At 52.0% G+C, this 19,096-nt stretch overlaps 2 protein-coding genes across 4 annotated transcripts; one reads left to right on the top strand and one right to left on the bottom strand.

The window, feature by feature from the left end:
• Nucleotides 1–9,031: 9,031 nt before the first annotated feature.
• LOC136500694 (SWR1 complex subunit 2-like) lies at nt 9,032–12,303 on the bottom strand. Of its 2 annotated transcripts, none has more exons than XM_066496104.1 (11): nt 12,175–12,303; nt 12,021–12,090; nt 11,741–11,812; nt 11,552–11,595; nt 11,197–11,455; nt 10,949–11,024; nt 10,718–10,837; nt 10,544–10,612; nt 10,172–10,214; nt 9,660–9,725; nt 9,032–9,507 (listed from the first exon to the last, which is right to left on the bottom strand). In XM_066496104.1, the coding sequence occupies exons 1-11, from the start codon at nt 12,240–12,242 to the stop codon at nt 9,312–9,314; spliced, it is 1,083 nt and encodes a 360-aa protein (XP_066352201.1). In that variant the 5' UTR covers nt 12,243–12,303; the 3' UTR covers nt 9,032–9,311. The 2 variants fall into 2 exon arrangements, with proteins under 2 accessions (XP_066352201.1, XP_066352202.1); XM_066496105.1 differs by having other exon boundaries at nt 9,365–9,507; nt 10,146–10,214.
• A 3,466-nt stretch (nt 12,304–15,769) lies between these two features.
• Nucleotides 15,770–18,836, top strand: LOC136500442 (F-box protein At5g39450-like). 2 transcript variants are annotated; one of them, XM_066495793.1, is made up of 2 exons: nt 15,770–17,540; nt 18,343–18,836. In XM_066495793.1, the coding sequence occupies exons 1-2, from the start codon at nt 15,871–15,873 to the stop codon at nt 18,359–18,361; spliced, it is 1,689 nt and encodes a 562-aa protein (XP_066351890.1). In that variant the 5' UTR covers nt 15,770–15,870; the 3' UTR covers nt 18,362–18,836. The 2 variants fall into 2 exon arrangements, with proteins under 2 accessions (XP_066351890.1, XP_066351891.1); XM_066495794.1 differs by having other exon boundaries at nt 18,386–18,828.
• Nucleotides 18,837–19,096: the final 260 nt, after the last annotated feature.

Raw genomic sequence — 19,096 nt, forward strand, 5'->3', positions numbered from 1 at the left:
GGTTCAGGGGAACCTACCACGTCATCCTGGGGCGACCGTGCTACGCCAAGTTCATGGCAGTCCCCAACTATACCTACCTCAAGCTCAAGTTGCCGGGTCCCAACGGTGTCATCACGATTGAGTCCACGTACGAACATGCATACGACTGCGACGTCGAGTGCATCGAGTACGTCGAGGCTCTCGTGGAGGCCGAGACCCTCATCGCCAACCTCGACCAACTCGGTGGTGAGGCGCCTGACTCCAAGCGTCGTGCAGGGGCGTTCGAGCCCGCGGAGGCCATCAAGCTCGTCCCGGCCGACCCCGCCTACCTCGACGACCGGGCGCTAAGGATCAGCACCACCCTCGACATCAAATAGGAGGCCGTGCTCGTCGACTTCCTCCGTGCAAATGCTGACATGTTCACATGGAGTCCCTCGGACATGCCGGGCATACCAAGGGAGGTCGCCGAGCACGCCTTGGACATCCAGGCCGGCTCTAGACCGGTGAAGCAACGCCTACGCCGATTCGACGAGGAAAAGCGTAGGGCCATCGGCGAGGAGGTGCAGAAACTCTTGGCGGCCAGGTTCATCAAGGAAGTGTCCCACCCGAAGTGGTTGGCTAACCCCATGTTAGTCAAGAAGAAAAATGGGAAATGGAGGATGTGTGTAGACTACATCGGTTTGAATAAAGTCTATCCAAAAGTCCCCTTCCCATTACCTCAAATCGATCAGATCGTTGACTCCACTGCGGGGTGGGAGACCCTGTCTTTCCTTGATACATATTCTGATTACCATCAAATCAAGATGAAAAAGTCCGACCAGCTTGCGACTTCTTTCATCACCCCCATTCGGCATGTACTGCTACGTGACTATGCCTTTTGGCCTCATAAACGCAGGGGCCACGTACCAGCGGTGCATGACCCAGGTCTTTGGCGACCACATTAGGCGAACCATTGAGGCCTATGTGGACGACATCGTGGTCAAGACCAGAAAGGCCGAGGATCTCGTCGACGACTTAAAGATAGCCTTCAAATGCCTTAGAGAGAAGGGCATCAAGCTCAATCACGAGAAGTGTGTTCGGGGTCCCCCGAGGCATGCTCTTGGGATTCATAGTCTCGGAACATGGCATCGAAGCCAACCCAGAGAAGGTCTTGGCCGTAACTAGCATGGGACCAATCAAAGACCTCAAGGGAGTGCAGAGGGTCATGGGATGCCTTGCGGCCTTGAGTCGCTTCATCTCGCGCCTCGGCGAAAAAGGCTTGCCTCTGTACCGCCTCTTGAGAAAATCCGAACGCTTTTCCTGGACCCCCAAGGCCAAAGAAGCCCTCGCCAAGCTCAAAGCACTGCTCACCAATCCTCCTGTCCTAGTACCACTGGCCAGAGACAAGGCCCTCTTACTCTACGGCACCGCAACGACCCAAGTGGCCAGCGCTGCTGTAGTAGTAGAGAGGCAGGAAGAGGGGCATGCTCTACCCATCCAACGACCTGTCTACTTCATCAGCGAAGTACTCTTCGAGACCAAAACATGATACCCCCACATCCAGAAGTTGATCTACGCCATAGTCTTGGCTCGACGCAAGCTGCGTCACTACTTCGAGTCTCACCCAGTAATTGTGGTGTCATCTTTCCCCCTAGGAGAGATAATCCATAATCGGGAGGCTTCGGGTAGGATAGCCAAGTGGGCCGTCGAACTCATGGGGGAAGCCCTGACCTTTGCGCCTCGAAAAGCAATAAAGTTTCAGGTCTTGGCTGATTTTGTGGCTGAGTGGACCGACACCCAATTGCCACCTGCTCAAGTCCAGACAGAATGCTGGACCATGTACTTCGATGGGTCTCTGACCAAGACCGAGGCAGGCGTGGGTCTGCTCTTCATCTCACCCCTCAGAGTACACATGCGCTACATGGTTCGGCTCCATTTTGCCACCTCCAACAACGCAGCTGAATATGAGGCCCTCGTCAATGGCCTACTGATCGCCATCGAACTTGGAGTATGGCGTCTCGACATCCGGGGCGACTCGCAGCTCGTCGTCGATCAAGTCATGAAGGAGTCAAACTGCCTCGACCCCAAAATGGAGGCGTACTGCAAGCTGGTACGCCGCCTGGAAGACAAGTTCGACAGTCTCGAGCTCAACCACATCACACAGAAATACAACGAGGCCGCGGACGAACTGGCAAAGATGGCCTTGGCACGGGCTCCGGTCCCCCCGAACGTCTTTGCCAGGGACCTCCACAAGCCTTCCATCGACTACGCCTCGGCAACGGAAGAGGGCCCACCGGTCGAAACCACCATGGGGCTCGACACCCCCTCTGCCGCCGAGACTCTCTCGACCAAGCCCGAGGTCATGGAAGTCAACACCAAGCCTCCCCAGACTGACCAGGATGTGGATTGGCGAACCCTGTTCCTTGATTGGCTTGCTCGGGGGGAGCTTCCTAGTGACCGGACCAAAGCCCAACGACTTGCGCGGCGAGGCAAGACTTACGTCCTCTACAATGGTGAATTGTACAGGCGAAGTCCCTCTGGTGTCCTCCAACGATGCATCACCGCCGAGGCAGGCCGAGCCCTGCTTTGGGACTTGCACGTAGGGGCCTGCGGGCACCATGCGGCGCCTCGGACGCTCGTCAGAAACGCCTTCCGTCAAGGGTTCTACTGGCCAACGGTGGTTGCCGATGCCACGTGTCCTCCAACGATGCATCACCGCCGAGGCAGGCCGAGCCCTGCTTTGGGACTTGCACGTAGGGGCCTGCGGGCACCATGCGGCGCCTCGGACGCTCGTCAGAAACGCCTTCCGTCAAGGGTTCTACTGGCCAACGGTGGTTGCCGATGCCACCAAGCTAGTACGCTCCTGCGAGGGATGCCAGTACTATGCTTGGTAGACGCACCTCCCGGCCCTAGCCCTCCAAACCATCCCCATTACGTGGTCGTTCGCCGTGTGGGGGCTCGACATGGTCGGGCCTCTACAAAAGGCCCCCAGGGGCTGCACCCATCTACTGGTAGCAATCGACAAGTTCTCCAAATGGATCGAGGCTCGTCCGATCAATCGAATCAAATCCGAGCAAGTAGTGCTGTTCTTCACTGACATTATCCATAGGTTTGGGATCCCTAACACCATCATCACCGACAACGGGACACAGTTCACCGGCAAAAAATTCTTGACGTTCTGCGACGACCACCACATCTGTGTGGCCTGGTCGGCCGTAGGACACCCAAGGACCAATGGCCAAGTAGAACGTGCCAATGGCATGATCTTACAAGGCCTCAAGCTAAGAATTCACAACCGGTTGAGGAAGTTTGGCAAGAAATGGCTCGCCGAACTCCCATCGGTCATCTGGAGCCTGAGGAACACTCCAAGCCGAGCCATGGGGTTCACGCCTTTCTTCTTGGTCTATGGGGCCGAGGCCATCCTCCCCACTGACTTGGAATATGGTTCCCCAAGGCTATAGGCCTATAACGAACGAAGCAACCGCACCACCCGAGAGGACGCCCTCGACCAACTGGAGGAAGCCCGAGACATCACACTACTGCACTTGGCTAAATACTAGCAGACCCTATGGTGCTATTAGGCCCGGCGCATCCGAGGCCGAGACTTGAAGGTAGGTGACCTGGTGTTGAGGCTGGCACAGAGCAACAAGGGCCACCACAAGCTGACCCCACCATGGGCACCATGGGAAGGACCGTACATCATCGCCCAAGTGCTGAAGCCCGGGACCTACAAGCTAGCCAACGAAAAGGGCGAAATCTTCACCAATGCTTGGAATATAGAACAGCTACGTCGCTTTTACCCTTAAAATTCCAAGCATTGTATATATTGTTTCTCGGAATACAATTAAAAAGCGTTCTTTAGTTGTTCTAATTTTTCGAGAAACCCCCTCGAGCCCATCGTGGGTCTTGGCAATACGATGACACTGTAAGGGAAACTCGGCTCTGCCTTCGCAGAATCGAATCTCCCTCGGGGGCTAGATGGGGGATTCCCCCCTAAGTCCCACGCACCATTTTTTAGTCGTTTTTCGAAAAAAAAATCCTACGCCAAACCCTCTAGCACGCTCTGACGAATCGGTTGCGAAAAACCGAAGGACCAAAAGCCCGTCTCAGGGCCAGAAGGCCGGTAGAGTCACGAGACGACCTAGGCCTCCAGGCTACGGTGCTCCCTCACCACCTTTCGCCCAGGGGACGGCTTAGGCTCCAAGGAGGTTTTTTGCGAAGAAATCTAATCAGAGACAACAAGAGGGCAGAGGCTCGGAAACACAAGACAAACAATTAAAGAAACATGAGTACTTCAAAAAGAAAGGCCTCCATGGCCACAAACATTACGATACATAGTTAATTCCTATTCTATTTACATGGCCTCTCGGGCCCAGGTCACGGCTCAAGGCCTCCGGCATCGGCAGACGGCGGGGGAGGGACCACCTCCTCTTCAAACAACGTTGCCAGCGTCATGCCAGGGCCTTCTGCCGCCTCCAATAGCTTCGTCACCACCTCATCGGCCTCATCGGCATCATCGGGCAAGACGTAGCCATCACTGATGGCTTGGAGGTCAACACCAACATAGTTCGAGGCGATGACGGCCAGTGCGCGCTTGACGCCCATATGCAGCGCTCCTCGAAGCCGCTCACGCACTTGACTGCTCAGTGCAATCAGACGGCTCCCAAGGGAGCTGCCTGACTGAACCCCCTCGACCACCAGGGCCTCGCAGGCGGCACGGGCGGCACCCTTCAGCGCGTTGTGCTCCTTGATCTCGGTCTTGAGCACCGTCTGCACCGCGACGGAAGCCTCGGCCGCCCGGGTGACCTCCACCTCCGACTCTGCACCATAGAAAACAAAATGGGGTTGAGCGAGAGGAAAAACAAGCTAAATAGGGACGGAAGCCTACGGAACTCACCCTTGGCCTTAAGCTCCTAGTGTCGGGCCTCGACCCAAAAGGCCTCGGCTTTCTCCTTTAGGCGCTGAGCCTTGACTCGAGAAGCCTCGGCCACCCTAAAAGCTTCACTCCCCAGCTCTGTGTCACACCAGGAAGTTAGGGAGTGAACATAAGGAAAAGAAAATAAAACGAGGGGACTAGGACTCACCCTCGGCCTTTCCCCTCCAAACCACAGCCTCGATTCGTGAGGCCTCAGCCGCTGCAAGGGCCTCATCCAAAACGCCTTTTGTCAGCTGGTGCGCACTCTGTTCCGCTCCTAGCTGCCCAGCAAGAGCCTTGCCCGAGGTCGTGGCTTCTTTGGCTCGAGACCTGAAGGCATCCCGATCACTAGCCACGCGGGTGAGCTCCTCCTCCAACTCCTTGACCCGCGCCGCCAGAGGGGCGACCTGCTCCTGAGCCGTGGCCACCTCGACCTTCGCGTCGGCACAACGAAGGCAGAGGTCCTCCACCTCTGCGCTCCGCACCGACAGGAGCTCGTTGGCGCCTGCAAGAAGGCCCTTCTGCCGCTGAAGCTAGTCCTAGACGTCCCTCTCCCGCTGGAGAAAGACCAACTTCCCAAGAGACCGGGTCTCGAGCTCCTGGGGGAAACAGAACAGGGGTCAATCCCTACAAAGAAAACTCAGAAAAAGACCATCGCATGAGAAAAGAAAGCACGAACCTGGGCGACTCTGGGCAGATCGTTGGCCACCATGGATAGTGCCGTTTGTAATGACCGCTCTGCCAGCTGGTGGTACTGCTCGAACATGTCCCAGCGACCTCCCTCGACCGCGTCCTCGAGGGCAAACAGAGGCTCCGCCCCAGGGTCGTCTCGGCTCTGCCATAGGACACGCGGGTGATCCCACCCGTGAGGCTCGAGTCGTACTCGCGCGAGGGCCGAGCTTCCCTCGCCCGGGGTTGGAACCGGCTATTCCATGACACCGGCCACCTCAGCGCCGGCCATCTCCTACGCCCAGGAAGTATCGTTGGAGGAGATCGGAAGGACCTCCACCACCCAGGTGCTTTCCCGCAACAATGGCGGGCCTTGAACCAAGGGTGCCACCGAGGCCTCCGTCGCCTTCATCTCCACTTCCTGGGCCGGCAGCCTCGCCATGATCACGACAGCCTCAGCGGTCCCAGGGGCTTCGGCCTCTGCCATCGTGGCCTCGGTGGTCTCGAGGGCTCCGGCCTCCACCATCATGGCCTCGGTGGTCATCAGGGCTCCGGTGCCTGCCGCAGCGGCCTCAATGGTCCTAGGCGCCACGGCCTCCGTCACCCCAGCATGTGAAACCCCGGGGACCTCAATCCCGGTGGCCTCGGTAGCCAAAGGAACCTCGGCCGCATCCGACCCACGGGCCTCGCCATCGCGGGGCGGAGGTGCTCCCTCTCCCTCCTATGTCAGGGCCACCTCAGCAGCCCCTCCTTGGGTGGCCGACTCCTTCGGGTCGACCCTCGCCGACGCTGCGCCACGTTGTAGGGCGGCTTGCGCCTCTGCCACCCAGTGGGCGGTGGAGCTAGGGTTAACCTTGAGCGCTTTAAGGGGCGCCAAGGTAGGCACCTCCGCAGGTCGCTTCCGGCTAAGGACAAAACGTTTACAGGGTCAGCACAAGACAAAAGAACAAACGGAAAGCACTGCGACCCCACCAAATATACACCTACCTCGAGCAGGGCGGCAACCGCTTTGGCACGGCGACCCTTGTCCGCAAAGGTGGTGGCGGCGGCAGAGGCACGGCCTCTGTGTTCATCGGCGCCGGTTGGTCCTCAACGGACCCCGGTGCCCCCTCGGTCCTCTACGGGGGCAGTTGCGTCGTCTCCACCGCCACCTGCTCCACCGCTACCGCCGAGCCCACCGGGCTGACGGCGCGTTTGCCCAACGCCCGCGCCTCAGGCGTGTCAGCCTCGGCCCCGGAGTGGGCAATTGTCGACCCCGGGTCTGCTCCTCCTCCTCCTGGGAGCGCCGGGCTGCTGGCCGACGCCCCGAGCACCGTCTCCCCTACGTCAGGGAGATGGTCTAGGGGACCCCGCCCCATCTCGCCCTTGTCATCCCCGTCCGAGGCCTCCGTCGATAGCGACGGCGACGGGGATTCCTCCAACGGGAGGCCATCCTTCCTTTGCTACCGGTGGCGCTTATCCAGTTCCTCACACGCGAGGATCTTCTTCGTGCGCTTCGCCACCTTAGCGTGCTTCCGCTTTTTCTGCGCCTCAGCGTGCGCCCGGTTGATCGCCCACCGCCTCGCGTCCTCGGGAACGGGCGGTGGAGAGGCGCGCACGTCCCTCATCCCCTGTAGGAACGGCGAACGCGCAAAAGGGAACGAGAAGTAAGGAGAAACAGAGGAGGCTCGGGGGCTGCAGCGGCGCACGACTTACCAGCGAGAGGAACCCCCACGACAGGCGCATCGCGATGGGGGTCAGGTTGCCGCCCCTCAGCTTCTTCTCCACCGTCTCCCCCACCCGACAAAGAATTTCCTCATCGGAAAGGGCGGAGGAGGACATCCAGTTGCCCTCATTTGGCTCACCCGGCCTCATCTCGAACAGGCGCCGCCGCTGAGCCATCAGCGGCAGCACCCTCCGGCGGTGGAAGGCAGCCACGACCACGGTTGCGGTAAGGCCACGGCCCCGCAGCCTCTCCAGCCCCTCCAGAAGCGGCTGCAGCTTAGGCTGATCCTCCCTCGGGACGCCGTACTTCCACCTCTCTGGGCAGCTCCCCACAATCCACCCAGTGTTGGGGGGAAGTCCTCTGTCGTCGTTGCGAAGATAGAACCAGCTCGTGTACCATCGACGATTGGATGACGCGAGCTAGGCCGGGATGTAGAGGTGCTGGCGGTCCTGGCGCACTTGGAGAGTGCAGCCACTGGCCCTCACCGCTTTCCTCATGCCCGTCGGCTTAGTGGTATGCCCCGCCCGGAAGAGATGGAGCCACAACTCCCAATGGGGAGCAATCCCCAAGTACCCCTCGCAGACAGCGACGAAGATGGCCGCCTGTGCGATGGAGTTGGGTTGAAGTTGTGGAGCTCCACGCCATAGTAGTGCGGGAGCGCCCGCATGAACCGATCCACCGGGACGCCGAGGCCGCGCTCGTGAAAGGAGACGAAGCTCACGACGTAACCGTCGCGAGGCCTCGACTCCGGCTCGCCCGACGGAGCAATCCACTCCGGCCTGTTGGGGTCCATCACCGGACGAAGGAGTCCACCGTCGACGAGCGACTGAAGCATCTCCGCGGTGATGTCAGATGGATCCCAAGGGTCCGCCTCGATGACAACAATGTCGCCGGCCATGAGTGCGGTGGAGGGATCGTATGCGGCGGTGAGTTTCTCTCTCTCTCTCTCTCGCTCTCGCCCTGGCTCGCTCTTCTCCCTTCTTCTTCCCGGCGCCCGCTGCTCTAGCGATGGCTCGATGGGGGCAGAGCTAACGCAGCCAAGGTAAAGTGAGGAGGGGCGAGGCTCTTTGCGTATTTATGCAGGGTAAAGGCAAAACGGACGGGCGATGAAATCGGGGAAGTTTCCCCCGGATCCGGCGCGGTTAACCCCGATCCGATTTTACCGCCCACGCGCCCACCTTTTTCGCATTAATTGCGGGAACAGTTGCGTCCCATCCGCTAACACCACGTCGCGCCCGACCGCTGCGGCAGCAGGCGTCGTTCCGTCTCCCCAGAAAACCGCCTCAAAAGGCGCGCCAGCCGTTGCCGAGCCGATGGGGAAGATATTCCCCCCGCCCTATTCCTTTCAGATGAAGGAACTAGGCGCTGAGCCTATTACGGTACAGGGGTTCGAAGGCTGGGCCCCTAAGGTTTCGACAGCCGCCCCAGGGCAACAGAGTCAGGGACGACCGCCGGCGAGCCCTTCCCGGCCACCAGCGCGGCCATCCCGGCCGCCAGCCCTGCAACCCTAGCCGGCAGCGCGGACCAAAGCCGGACGCGAGACAGGGGAAAGGAACCGCAACCGGAACTCCGGCGGCCGGTGAACAACAGATGCAGGCGAACACGCAGGTGCTTATCCCAGCCACGCCGCAGAATGTTTACTACGTTTCAACTCCTGCATGTACTTTGCTCTTAACCTTGGATAGCTCGAGTTCCTATTAAAAATGGTAATGTATGATTGGGAAAAAAAACTTAGCACGAGAAGAAGAATCGATTTATAAAAACAGGTTGACATCGGATTTGGATGGTGAAATAATAGGATGATCAAACAAATTGCACGAATACATGCTTCTGCTTCGGCCAACAGCAACGACCACTGCAAGCTAGAAGTCAAAGAGTGTAGCAACAGACGGCTGCGGCATCATTCAGCGACCACCAATCAACCATACACTCTAGAAACGTCACATAAAAACAATTCAAATGCAAGTAGTACTGTAGTGAGCCAAATACAACCTCAAGTCAATAGGACAGCAAAATTCATGGGCATCTTTCTATCAGGCTCATCTGAAGTCACCATCTGTCTCGTTAGTCCTCGTCCACCATATCAAGAGCAGGTATTCGCCAGAAGCGTCCTCCGTGCCTCGAGCCTCCTGATATGTTCGGAGACCTTATTTCAACCCTTCTCTTCTTAGGCATCAAATGTTCACCAGTTATTGATTCGAAAAGCTCTCCCATATTCGACATGTTCGGCCTCTTTCTATCAGCCTCCTCTTTCAGGAAACTGAATGCATGGATCGGTTGAAGAGATGTTAGCATGTTTCGATTGCACATTCAGATAGTAAGCAGTATTTTGCTTAAGAAACATAGCAGGCAAGTGGTTTACGACTAGCTGCCAGAGCAAAGTAGGAATCTAAGAGAAGAAAGAAACTGTACCTCTCCCGGATTTTTTTAAATGCTTCCATAGTTGCATAAGGCAGCCCTGTCTTCGGATCACGGTATCTACAGGAAGTAAGCCTCGGATAAGCATAAATGTCCTCAAGAGTCTAGTGTAAACTGCTTATAATACTTAAATTGGTTATGTAGTCCTGCCTCAAGTTTACTTCTGCCATAGCATTTCAAAATTCTAAATGAAGAGCACCCTACTACGGCCAGGTAGCTCACTTGAACTTGTTTGCATGGTTAGTGGGAAAATATCTAATACAAATGTCTCAAGGTTTTCAGATCATACACGCACTGGTAGTGGTAGGATCTGAGTGATCCAGAACATATAAAACCATACTCAAAGATAATGCAGCTACAAAACATTGAAGGATGCATGTCTGTCTAATTTATTACTTGTACTGAAATGAAATATATATATATATAGACAATAAAGCAGGGGGGGACTCGTGTGGATTTCAAGGATCAAAGAAGGGATACCATAAACAGGGGTCACAAAAACATACTTGGCTGGAAGTCCTGTCACCACACAAACAGGTTTCTCTGGATCTGTGATAAACAGAAGTATTACGGAAAGACCAAGGCTTGTACAGAAATTTGAATCAAAACTGCTAAGAACACACACATTTTAAAGGAACTGCTAGCAAAAAAAAAAAGGGCGTACCCAGTGCAGAGAGCTCCCGCTCTGTGCGGGGTCTGGGGAAGGGTGTTAGTGGCAAGCCTTACCCTCGCCTGTGCAATGCGAGGAGACCGCGACTCGAACCCAGGACCTTCCGGTCACAGGCGGTAAGACTCTACCGCTTGCACCAGGCCTGCCCAAAGGAACTGCTAGCAACAAAGAAAAAATAATATAGTACTGACGAAACTGTGGCACTTACAAGGGGGTGATGTTGTACAAAGTTCAGACCCAAATGTTGCCCCGTTTATGAATTCCAAACGTGATTCCCCTAATTGAGCACAATACTGATAATCAAGTAAGGAACTCCTAATTTTCTAAATTCAGAATTCATATTGCAAACAAGTGAGTGATGATAATCCGGTAAAGAAATTACCATCTTTTGAGAAAAAACGAACTGCAGGACCCTCATAAGTGTCCTTATGAACAACAGCTTTTTTCTTCACTTCCTCCTCTCTAGCCAGTACACGTTCTAGATTTCTCATGTTCATGATCTCTGGAAACATAGACAATAAACGAATAAAATGTAAAAGGCACAACACAACCGATGCTAGCAAACTCCATCTATGTATTTCTGGATAAGGTAAAAGGGAAACATAGTCTAAACCTGTTTCAGCCGCTTCCAAAAGCATCTCCTCTTGCGTCATCCGCTTTTCTTCTCCCTCCTTTTTCCTCTTAATTGGCTGGCAAGGTACAGCAGAGAGTAAAAAATAAGCCAACACAAATTACAAACAATGCCACAGCAACAAACTAATCCAAGTAGCACAAGATTTTGTCCCAAACAAGTATCTCAAATGCTCAATGGAATTACAACATTTGATACCAGCGGTGGAGAGCTTGCAAACAGGTACATACCTTGGCCGTTGCTTCTTTTTCAGCACGTATCGCTTCTCTTTCGGCTTGTCTCACGATGACCGATGTTCTAGTTGACTTCCGGATGGTCTTCTCAGCCTCCAGTTCATCAGGAACATCTGCTTGTGTGGACGAACTCGGCTTATCCACAGACTTGTCAGCTTTTGCGTCATATTCTAGTTTTGGGGTCACCTTCTTCTTCTTGACATTGGTCTTCCTCAGCGTCTTGCCAGGAAACATTAGCCGTTTCTTGATAGGTAGTCTGCTTGGCAGTGGGGTTGGGACATGGGAGGGGAATTCGTAACAGGTTCACATGATGAAATCTACCAACATGGTTATCAGCAAGGAACATGTGTACCTCTCACGTTCTTCCTTTTCCGGCTCATCGTCAGGTTCAGATTCCTATGCAGATACAGAGATGTTAGATGGGCATACATAAGGCGCTCGAACACTCAGTGAGATGCTAAACTAGAAAGAAACGGAAGAACACAACACAAATATAATAGGCCAAGAGGAGAGGAGGAGAGTGAGAATGAAGGGAACTCACATCTTCACCAAAATCACTGTCGAATTCGTCACCAGCATCCTGCTCTTCCACGTAGTTGTCATCGTTCTCCTCCTGCGAGGAAATGGCAACACATCAGGAACGACAAGTGCAGCACGCTACAACGGTATGTATGTACATGGTAGGAGGAACTCGCAAAACAGCATAAGTCAGAAATGAGAAGAACCCTAAGCTAATCCCCCAGTAGCTGCGGCAGCGGCACCAATCCGGTGCTGGCAAGAGAAGGAAGGAAAAGAACGAGTGGGAACCGTCTGCGACCTACATCCTTGAGGGCTTCTTGGCTCCAGAAAGCCTCATCCTGCTCGACCTCGTCCTCGACAAGCTTGGTTATCCTGAAAAAGAGGAACGATTTCGATCTCAATCAGGAGCAAGCTGCCGGGGGAGAATAAGCATCGGGGTCGGGGAGGGAAGCTGACCTCTTGCCTCGGGTGGCGCGGGCGGCGCGGTCGAGGAGAACGGGGGGCTCGTCGTCGCCGGCGTCCATGGCGGCTGGTGGGGACAAAGCCAGGAGAGGAGAGGAGGCTGCCGGGGCCTGGGAGGGGAGAACGAACGAAAGGAACTAGCGGCGACGGTGGGCCGGCCCATCCAGCCCGGTATCAACTTGGCCACTTGGAAAAAGGTCGCGTGGGCTCTCTCTGGGCCTCAATCACCACCAATGCTCGATCATGTCCAGGTTCATCAGAGATGTACAAAATATTCAAAATTTTCCTAACAAAACAAAATATTCAAAAAAACAGTACAGTTGATGATATATATAACTAAAAAAATAGCTTGTGTGTGTTCCGCAGCTACAAATTTCAGCAACTACACTACAGCGCTAATCCGTGAACAAAGGCTCCCTAAGCATTTTGTATATATAAGCCGCAAAATTAAAGTTATGTTCTTACTATAGAATGCATTAAAGATTTTTTTATATATATTAACAAATGCATAATAATTGGTCAAAGTATTATGCAACACCGTGGGGAACTCCCCCACATTTTTTGCGTCAAAAAAAGTTATTATGCAACAAAATGTTCATAGCGAGCAGGTGTTCACCAGGTATACGAATATGTGTATATTCAAAAAGACGAGCAAACCTCTCAAAAAAAAAAAAAGAGGAGCAAACGAGCCATATGTGTGCATTGGTTTCATTTCATTACTTTTTTACTGTTCATATGACTATTAATATTAGGACCAAGTAAGAGCAAGACAATTGCAATTATGGGGCCAGCCTAAATCCCGAGGTACATGGAAACATCTTTAGCTTGGGCAAAAATATAAAAAGAGTGAAATGCATCATAGGTCTCTAAACTCTTCTCATATTCTTTTCTAGGTCTATGAGCTCTCAAAGTTATCATCTAGGAGACTAGGACCTTTAATTTTGCAAATGGTTCATTCGAAGTGAAAATACAGGTTCATAGTTAGACCTGAAGTGAACTTACAATAAATCACTTATAAAGTTGAAGGACCTAGATGGGAATTTGGAAAAAGTTCAAGAATCCATAATGCATTTCATTGAACATAAAAAATATAGTTTCACTCCGATAAGGAACCATCTTACAAGTATGAAGGCAGAAACAAAATACTCAATTAATTTCACAAGAAATTAGAGCAAGTCAAATAAGGGTCAGCTATAGGCATTTTAGAGCAAAGAACTCAAATGATTCACTATGAAACACAATAAAAGCACGTTTTAATCCAAGGCAAACAAAAATAACTACGGACTTGATACTGTCAGACTCACATTAGTTTAGGTGGCCTAGTATAATAAACTAAATGAATGATATTGCATACTAAGGAGCCAGCTACTCCAAAACTAAAGCTCGTTTTGTGCCTTTGTGAAGCAATTTTTGAATTTTGGAGTAAATGTTTCATTCTTGAATCAAGATATTTACAACCGAAAAATTGTTATTCTTACAAAAGTGTTTTATAATTAGTCCACAAGAGTAAGTCTAATAATTGTTCTATAACCAAGAAAAGTCGGTATTTTTGCTGATATAGAGGAGAGAGAGAGAGGAGGTCAGGTCTCACCAAAGCAAAAAGTTGGACACTGAAATCTATGTAGTAGTGGCTTAGATAACCAATATATAGATGAGAAGAAATTGAAAAAAAAATAATATATAGCATAGATAAAAATTGGTAACATATAACAATAAAAAATTTATTATAGTACTAGCATAGATAAAAAGTAGTACCATATAATAATAAAAAAATTAGTATAATACTTGATTTTACTACTAGACTTTAGTAACAATATTTTTTTGCGAAATGAGCCTAGACCTCAGTTGGTTATGTTCCTTGTAGTGGAACATGCTCATCCGAGTTTAAGTTCTCGACTTGGTATGGGTGCTCGTATTTTCCTGGATTTATTCCAGGATTTAACGGTGTTGTGTTTTCAGTGGCAGGCGACGTTCCTGTCGACAGTGAGGCGTCCGTGGTGACTTCGTCAATCACCCAGGTTCAAGTCCTCGACTTGGCATGGGTGCTCGTATTTTTCTGGATTTATTCCAGGATTTAAAAGCGTTGTGCTTTTAATGATATGTGACATTCCCGTCGACAGCGAGGCATCTGCGATGACTTCTTTGATCTCGAGATATGCCAGCACAATCTTTTGGAGGTGCTCATAGAAATAGGGTATGCATACCTATATTTATAGGGGTGAGTGTGCGTGCGTGTTGAGCGTCTGCGTTTGTGTAATTCGCAAAAACAATATATTTTTAAAAAATGCTACCTTAAGGGGGGGAAGTGGAAGGAAAGCAAATCCCATTCCAAAGGTAGGGGTAAGGCTGGATAACGAGCTGGCTCGGCTCGGCTCAGCTCGTTCTAGCTTGTTAAGATAATGAGCTAGCTCGGCTCGGCTTGTTATCCTAACAAGCCAGAAAGCCAGCTCGGCTCGGCTCGTTAAAAGCTCGAGCTGGCTCGTTAAGCTTGCGAGCCAGATATAAAAAATACATAAAATATAATATTTGTATTTATCTAAAGTTTAAGAATAATAATAATATAAAAGAAATACATCTAGACCAGTTACCCGTCAATTTATAGGGTCTAGATCAGGTACCCGTCAATTGTAAAGTACAAGATATGAAGTAATACAAAAACTAATATAAATTTTGATACTTTTTTCCTGAAAGCTTGGCTCGTTTAGCTCACGAGCGGCTCGCGAGCTGGCTCGAGTTGGCTCGTTATAGCTAACGAGCTAAAATCTTGGCTCGGCTCGGCTCGTTATCATAACGAGCCGAGCCGAGCCGAGTCGAGCCAGCCACGAGCCGAGCGAACTAACGAGCTTCGAGTTTTTCAACCAACCTTAGGTAGGGGTTATTGGTCATATCCGTTTAAATTTATCAACTATATTTTTTTAATAAAATAACAATATTTTTCTTTTATAAAAAAATAACAGAAATGCTATACAACATATATGTGTTTTAATAAAAAAACACATGGATTTTTTCTCTCCCTTCCTCTCTCTTTTCAACCGTCTTCTCGGCCTATACATGTGCACTCCCACAGTGACATGACCAACTTGGCTCCCACGGAGGACCAGCGCGCTAGCCAACCGAAGGACCACCCGTCCTATACGTGTATACGCGTGCAGCCAGAGGACTGTCCGTCTGACGTTCGATTTGTCCTTTTGTCCTTGCATAAAAAAATTATTTTTTGTGATTTATAGATCTATGATCTTGTGGTTTATGATTATCTAGAGGTAGAAGGAGGATGAAAGCTGTTGGATCTTAATTCTATGGTATAAAAAAATTTACGTGTTGAAACTGCATAAAACACGCAGTTGTATGGTGGACAAACTCAAAAAGAGTATCAGCGTCGGCCGTTTTTTCGTTGAACCGAACATGTATTGATAGCAGCTTTCAGTGGTGTGTGCGCATTGGATGTTGGAGTGGAGCACACTGCGGTAAGCAGTGGACACGAGACTGATGCCGTCCGGATTAATAATTTTTTCATTTATTTATTTATTTAATTTTAATAACTGGTCCCACGCCACGACGACGACGACGACTGCGACGAGTACGAGTCGACGAGGAGGAGGAAGTATCGTGGTGGGCGAGGAAGAAGAAATCTGAGCGAGCAGAGCAGGCAGAGCAAAGCAGCTTCCCCTCCCCTTCCCCCCGATCCCCACGATGCTCGCCGCCGTCGCCAGGGACGGCGCGGACCTCATCCTCTCGCTCCCGGAGGACGTGCTGGCGCTCATCTCGGCGCACCTCCGGCCGCGCGACCTCCTCGCGCTCTCCGGCGCGTCGCGCCGCCTCCGCCGCGCGCTCTCCGCCGACAAGGCGTGGCTGGCGCAGTGCCGCCGCCTGCTGCCCTCGCCGGCGCGCCTCCTGGCGTGGCGCGCCGCCGCCGCGGGCGACTCCCTCGCCGTCTGCCGCTTCCTCCACTCCGCCGCGCCGCTGCTGGGACTCTGGGCGCACCAGAACCCGGAGCTCGGCAACCTCGTCGCCGCCGTCCCGGGCTTCCTCTCCGTCGTCGCCGCCCGCGCCATCCCGCAGGAGCTCTCCCCGCGCCTCCGCTGGGCGCCCGTCTTCGAGCTCCTCGCTGACCCCCACGGCCGCCCCGCGCTCCTCTTCCTCCACGGCCACCACCACGCACACCTCTTCCCTGGCCTCCTCGCCTCACTCCAGCCCCACGCCAACGTCATCTTCCTCGAGGCGCACACCGCCCGGGATCCGCTCGCCTCCTCCTCCTCCTCCAGCCTACAGCGCTTCGCCCGCCTCTCCTTTGGCGACCGCCGCCGCCTGCTCGACTCCCTCGTCTCCGCCTGCCGGGTCACGCTGCCGCCCGACCTCGTCGACGCCCCGCTCTTCGCGTGCTCCGACGACGACCTCCCGCTGCTCGCCAAGCGCCGGGAGGCCATGCTGCGCCTGCACAGGGAGGCCGCCGGGGGCATGGTGCGCACGCCGGAGGTCCAGGGACTCCTTCTGGAAGCCAAGAAGAAGGCGACGACGCCGTCGCCGACCGACGGTGGGCGCAGGATTCCCCTGCGGAGGAGCTTCTCAGCCGTAGCGGGGTATTTCAGGAACGGCCTGCGGCAGATGGTCACACGGTCAGTGTCAGCAAATTCCAGGGCTGACTATGTGGACGCCAAACATCTGGCATTGTCTGACTTCCTACACGACGGTGAGAGTGTCGGGCTGAGCCTCCGCGGCGCAAGAATGCGGCTGTCGACTTACCGTTCGTGGCCGAGCATGCATGACAACCGGTTCGCGCTCTACAAGCTCACGGTGCAGGCGCCCGTGCCGGGAAGGGAGTACGCCGGCCTGTGGGGAGGCACATTCGGGTGGCCGCCAGGGCGGCCAAACGATGAATGCAAGCCCAAGAAGGCTCTCTTCTTCCTGCTCCTCTCATACGAGGAGGACAGTGAGGGGAAGCTTCAGCTGATCGCGACCAAGGTGTTGGAGGGAACGCACTATGTTGTCCATCCCAATGGGTCTTCGATGTTTATCGCGAGGATGGGCGAGCCATCAACAGAGCCTTTTCCATGGCAGACTGATGGGGAGTCCCGAAATGTTGATGTCGAGAGAGGCTTCGCGGGAGAGGGCATTGCAAATGGGTATGGCTTCAGATACCCTGGCTCAAAGCCTGGTTCATTGTTTGTCCTCCAGGATGGGCTGCTTGCATTTGTTTGGAAAGAGACCGGGGCCGTGCTTACCTTGCAAAGACTGGATTTGGAGGAGTTGCTGAAGAAAGGGGAGCGTGTGCCTGCATTGCAGCCGGTGCCAAACTTTGCTTACCTGACAAAGTCTTACTCCAATGTTTTCACCGGTTTCCCTGGCAGCTCGGCTTCTCCCAGGTATATTTCCAGTTCCATATTATCACGGGAATATATTGAGATACATGTTACCCATTTCATTCTGTCCTGGTTAGCTCATGGTCTGCAGTTGTTGTTGTGTTTTGTCCTGTTGTTCAGGCTTATATCGATTTTGAAAGTTCAGTTGGACAAATTTGTTAGACGGAACACCTAATTAATTAGGCCCCAAAATCCTAACAGATGATTCTTGTCATTGTTAAGCCATTTGGGGTCAAACCATTTTAGATTCCTTACTGGACTATGCACGCAGAGTATGCCTAATCCCTGTGGCTGTTGCAATTCTTGTATGTTGTTTATTATGTTTTATATGTAAGTACTCCAAGCGTTAACTATCTGATGAGCTATGATTACTGAACACTGTACTCTGCAAGTGCAAAATACAACACTTACAATAGTACTAGTTTGCTTCTGTTCTAAAAGACTAAAACTGCACTAAACACACTGCCAAATATGTATATTTCTTGTAAGGTCTGTATGTTCAACTTGGCTAACAATGCGCCTTCAGTATTCTCCTAGGCTTTTCATTTTTTCTGTTGAAAATATCAGTCTTTGGAAAACTTCTGCTCAATTTATTGTATTTCAGAAGGTTGAGGAGTGGTCTACAAAATGCATCTGTGACTGGCTAGTTAGTTTTTGTTCTGAAACATTTGATTTACATAAATGCTTATGAAATACCATTGTGCTGCATCTACCATGTTGCTCCTGTACTGACTGACTTTATATGGTATGAATTAAGCAATGCCCGATCTATCTTTTCTAACTTCCGAGTCGTTTGGCGTCTCAGAGTATATATCGTCATCTGACGAGATGGACAACCTTTTCTTCAGGTAAAAGGCATGAGAGGAGGAGGATGCATCAAATGATCACCTGATGCAGACAACGGAGAAATGGTCTCGAGGATCAAGTTTAGCTCTTCTTGCTTGCCGGGTGATAGTCACCTGGCGATGCTTCCATAATCCATACCTAGTGGCTGAAGGAGCATAGCAGCAGCCGTAATACTTTAGGAATTCAAATACTTTGTCCTGAAGAAAATAGCAACCACACCCCATATTCCTTACTAGTTACTACAGCTATTTTTCATGTTTGTGCTATAAATGAAAACCATATGGAGTGTACACTTGTTTGAGATCTGTACATTTCTTCGCTGTAATGAAGGTGATTATACAAAGCCTATACTGGCATAGCTCAGGTGACAAAGTGTTTCTTTGGATGCAGTTGACATAATGTGTTTCTTTTGATGCATTCATCATCAGTGTTGTGCATGACCTTTGTGTGTCAAAAGTAAAGCAAAAGCTGAGTCACTGTTTTACTTAAATTGGTTCAACAGGCCCGATAAGGTCCATGTATGGTCAATCGTCTTCCGTCACAGTTTTGGACCTATGTACGGACTATATTAACGAGCGGGCCTTGCTTTCTGGGGCCCAGTATCTTATTCTCGAATGAATCTGGAATAGTTGGGCGGATGCAAAGGGTGGCATTTCTGTCATCTACGTTGAATGTTTTCAAGGTGTAGGACATCTTATCTGCTTGTCAACACC

Source organism: Miscanthus floridulus, chromosome 13 (assembly GCF_019320115.1).
Source record: "Miscanthus floridulus cultivar M001 chromosome 13, ASM1932011v1, whole genome shotgun sequence".
In the NCBI taxonomy this organism is placed as follows: Eukaryota; Viridiplantae; Streptophyta; class Magnoliopsida; order Poales; family Poaceae; genus Miscanthus; species Miscanthus floridulus.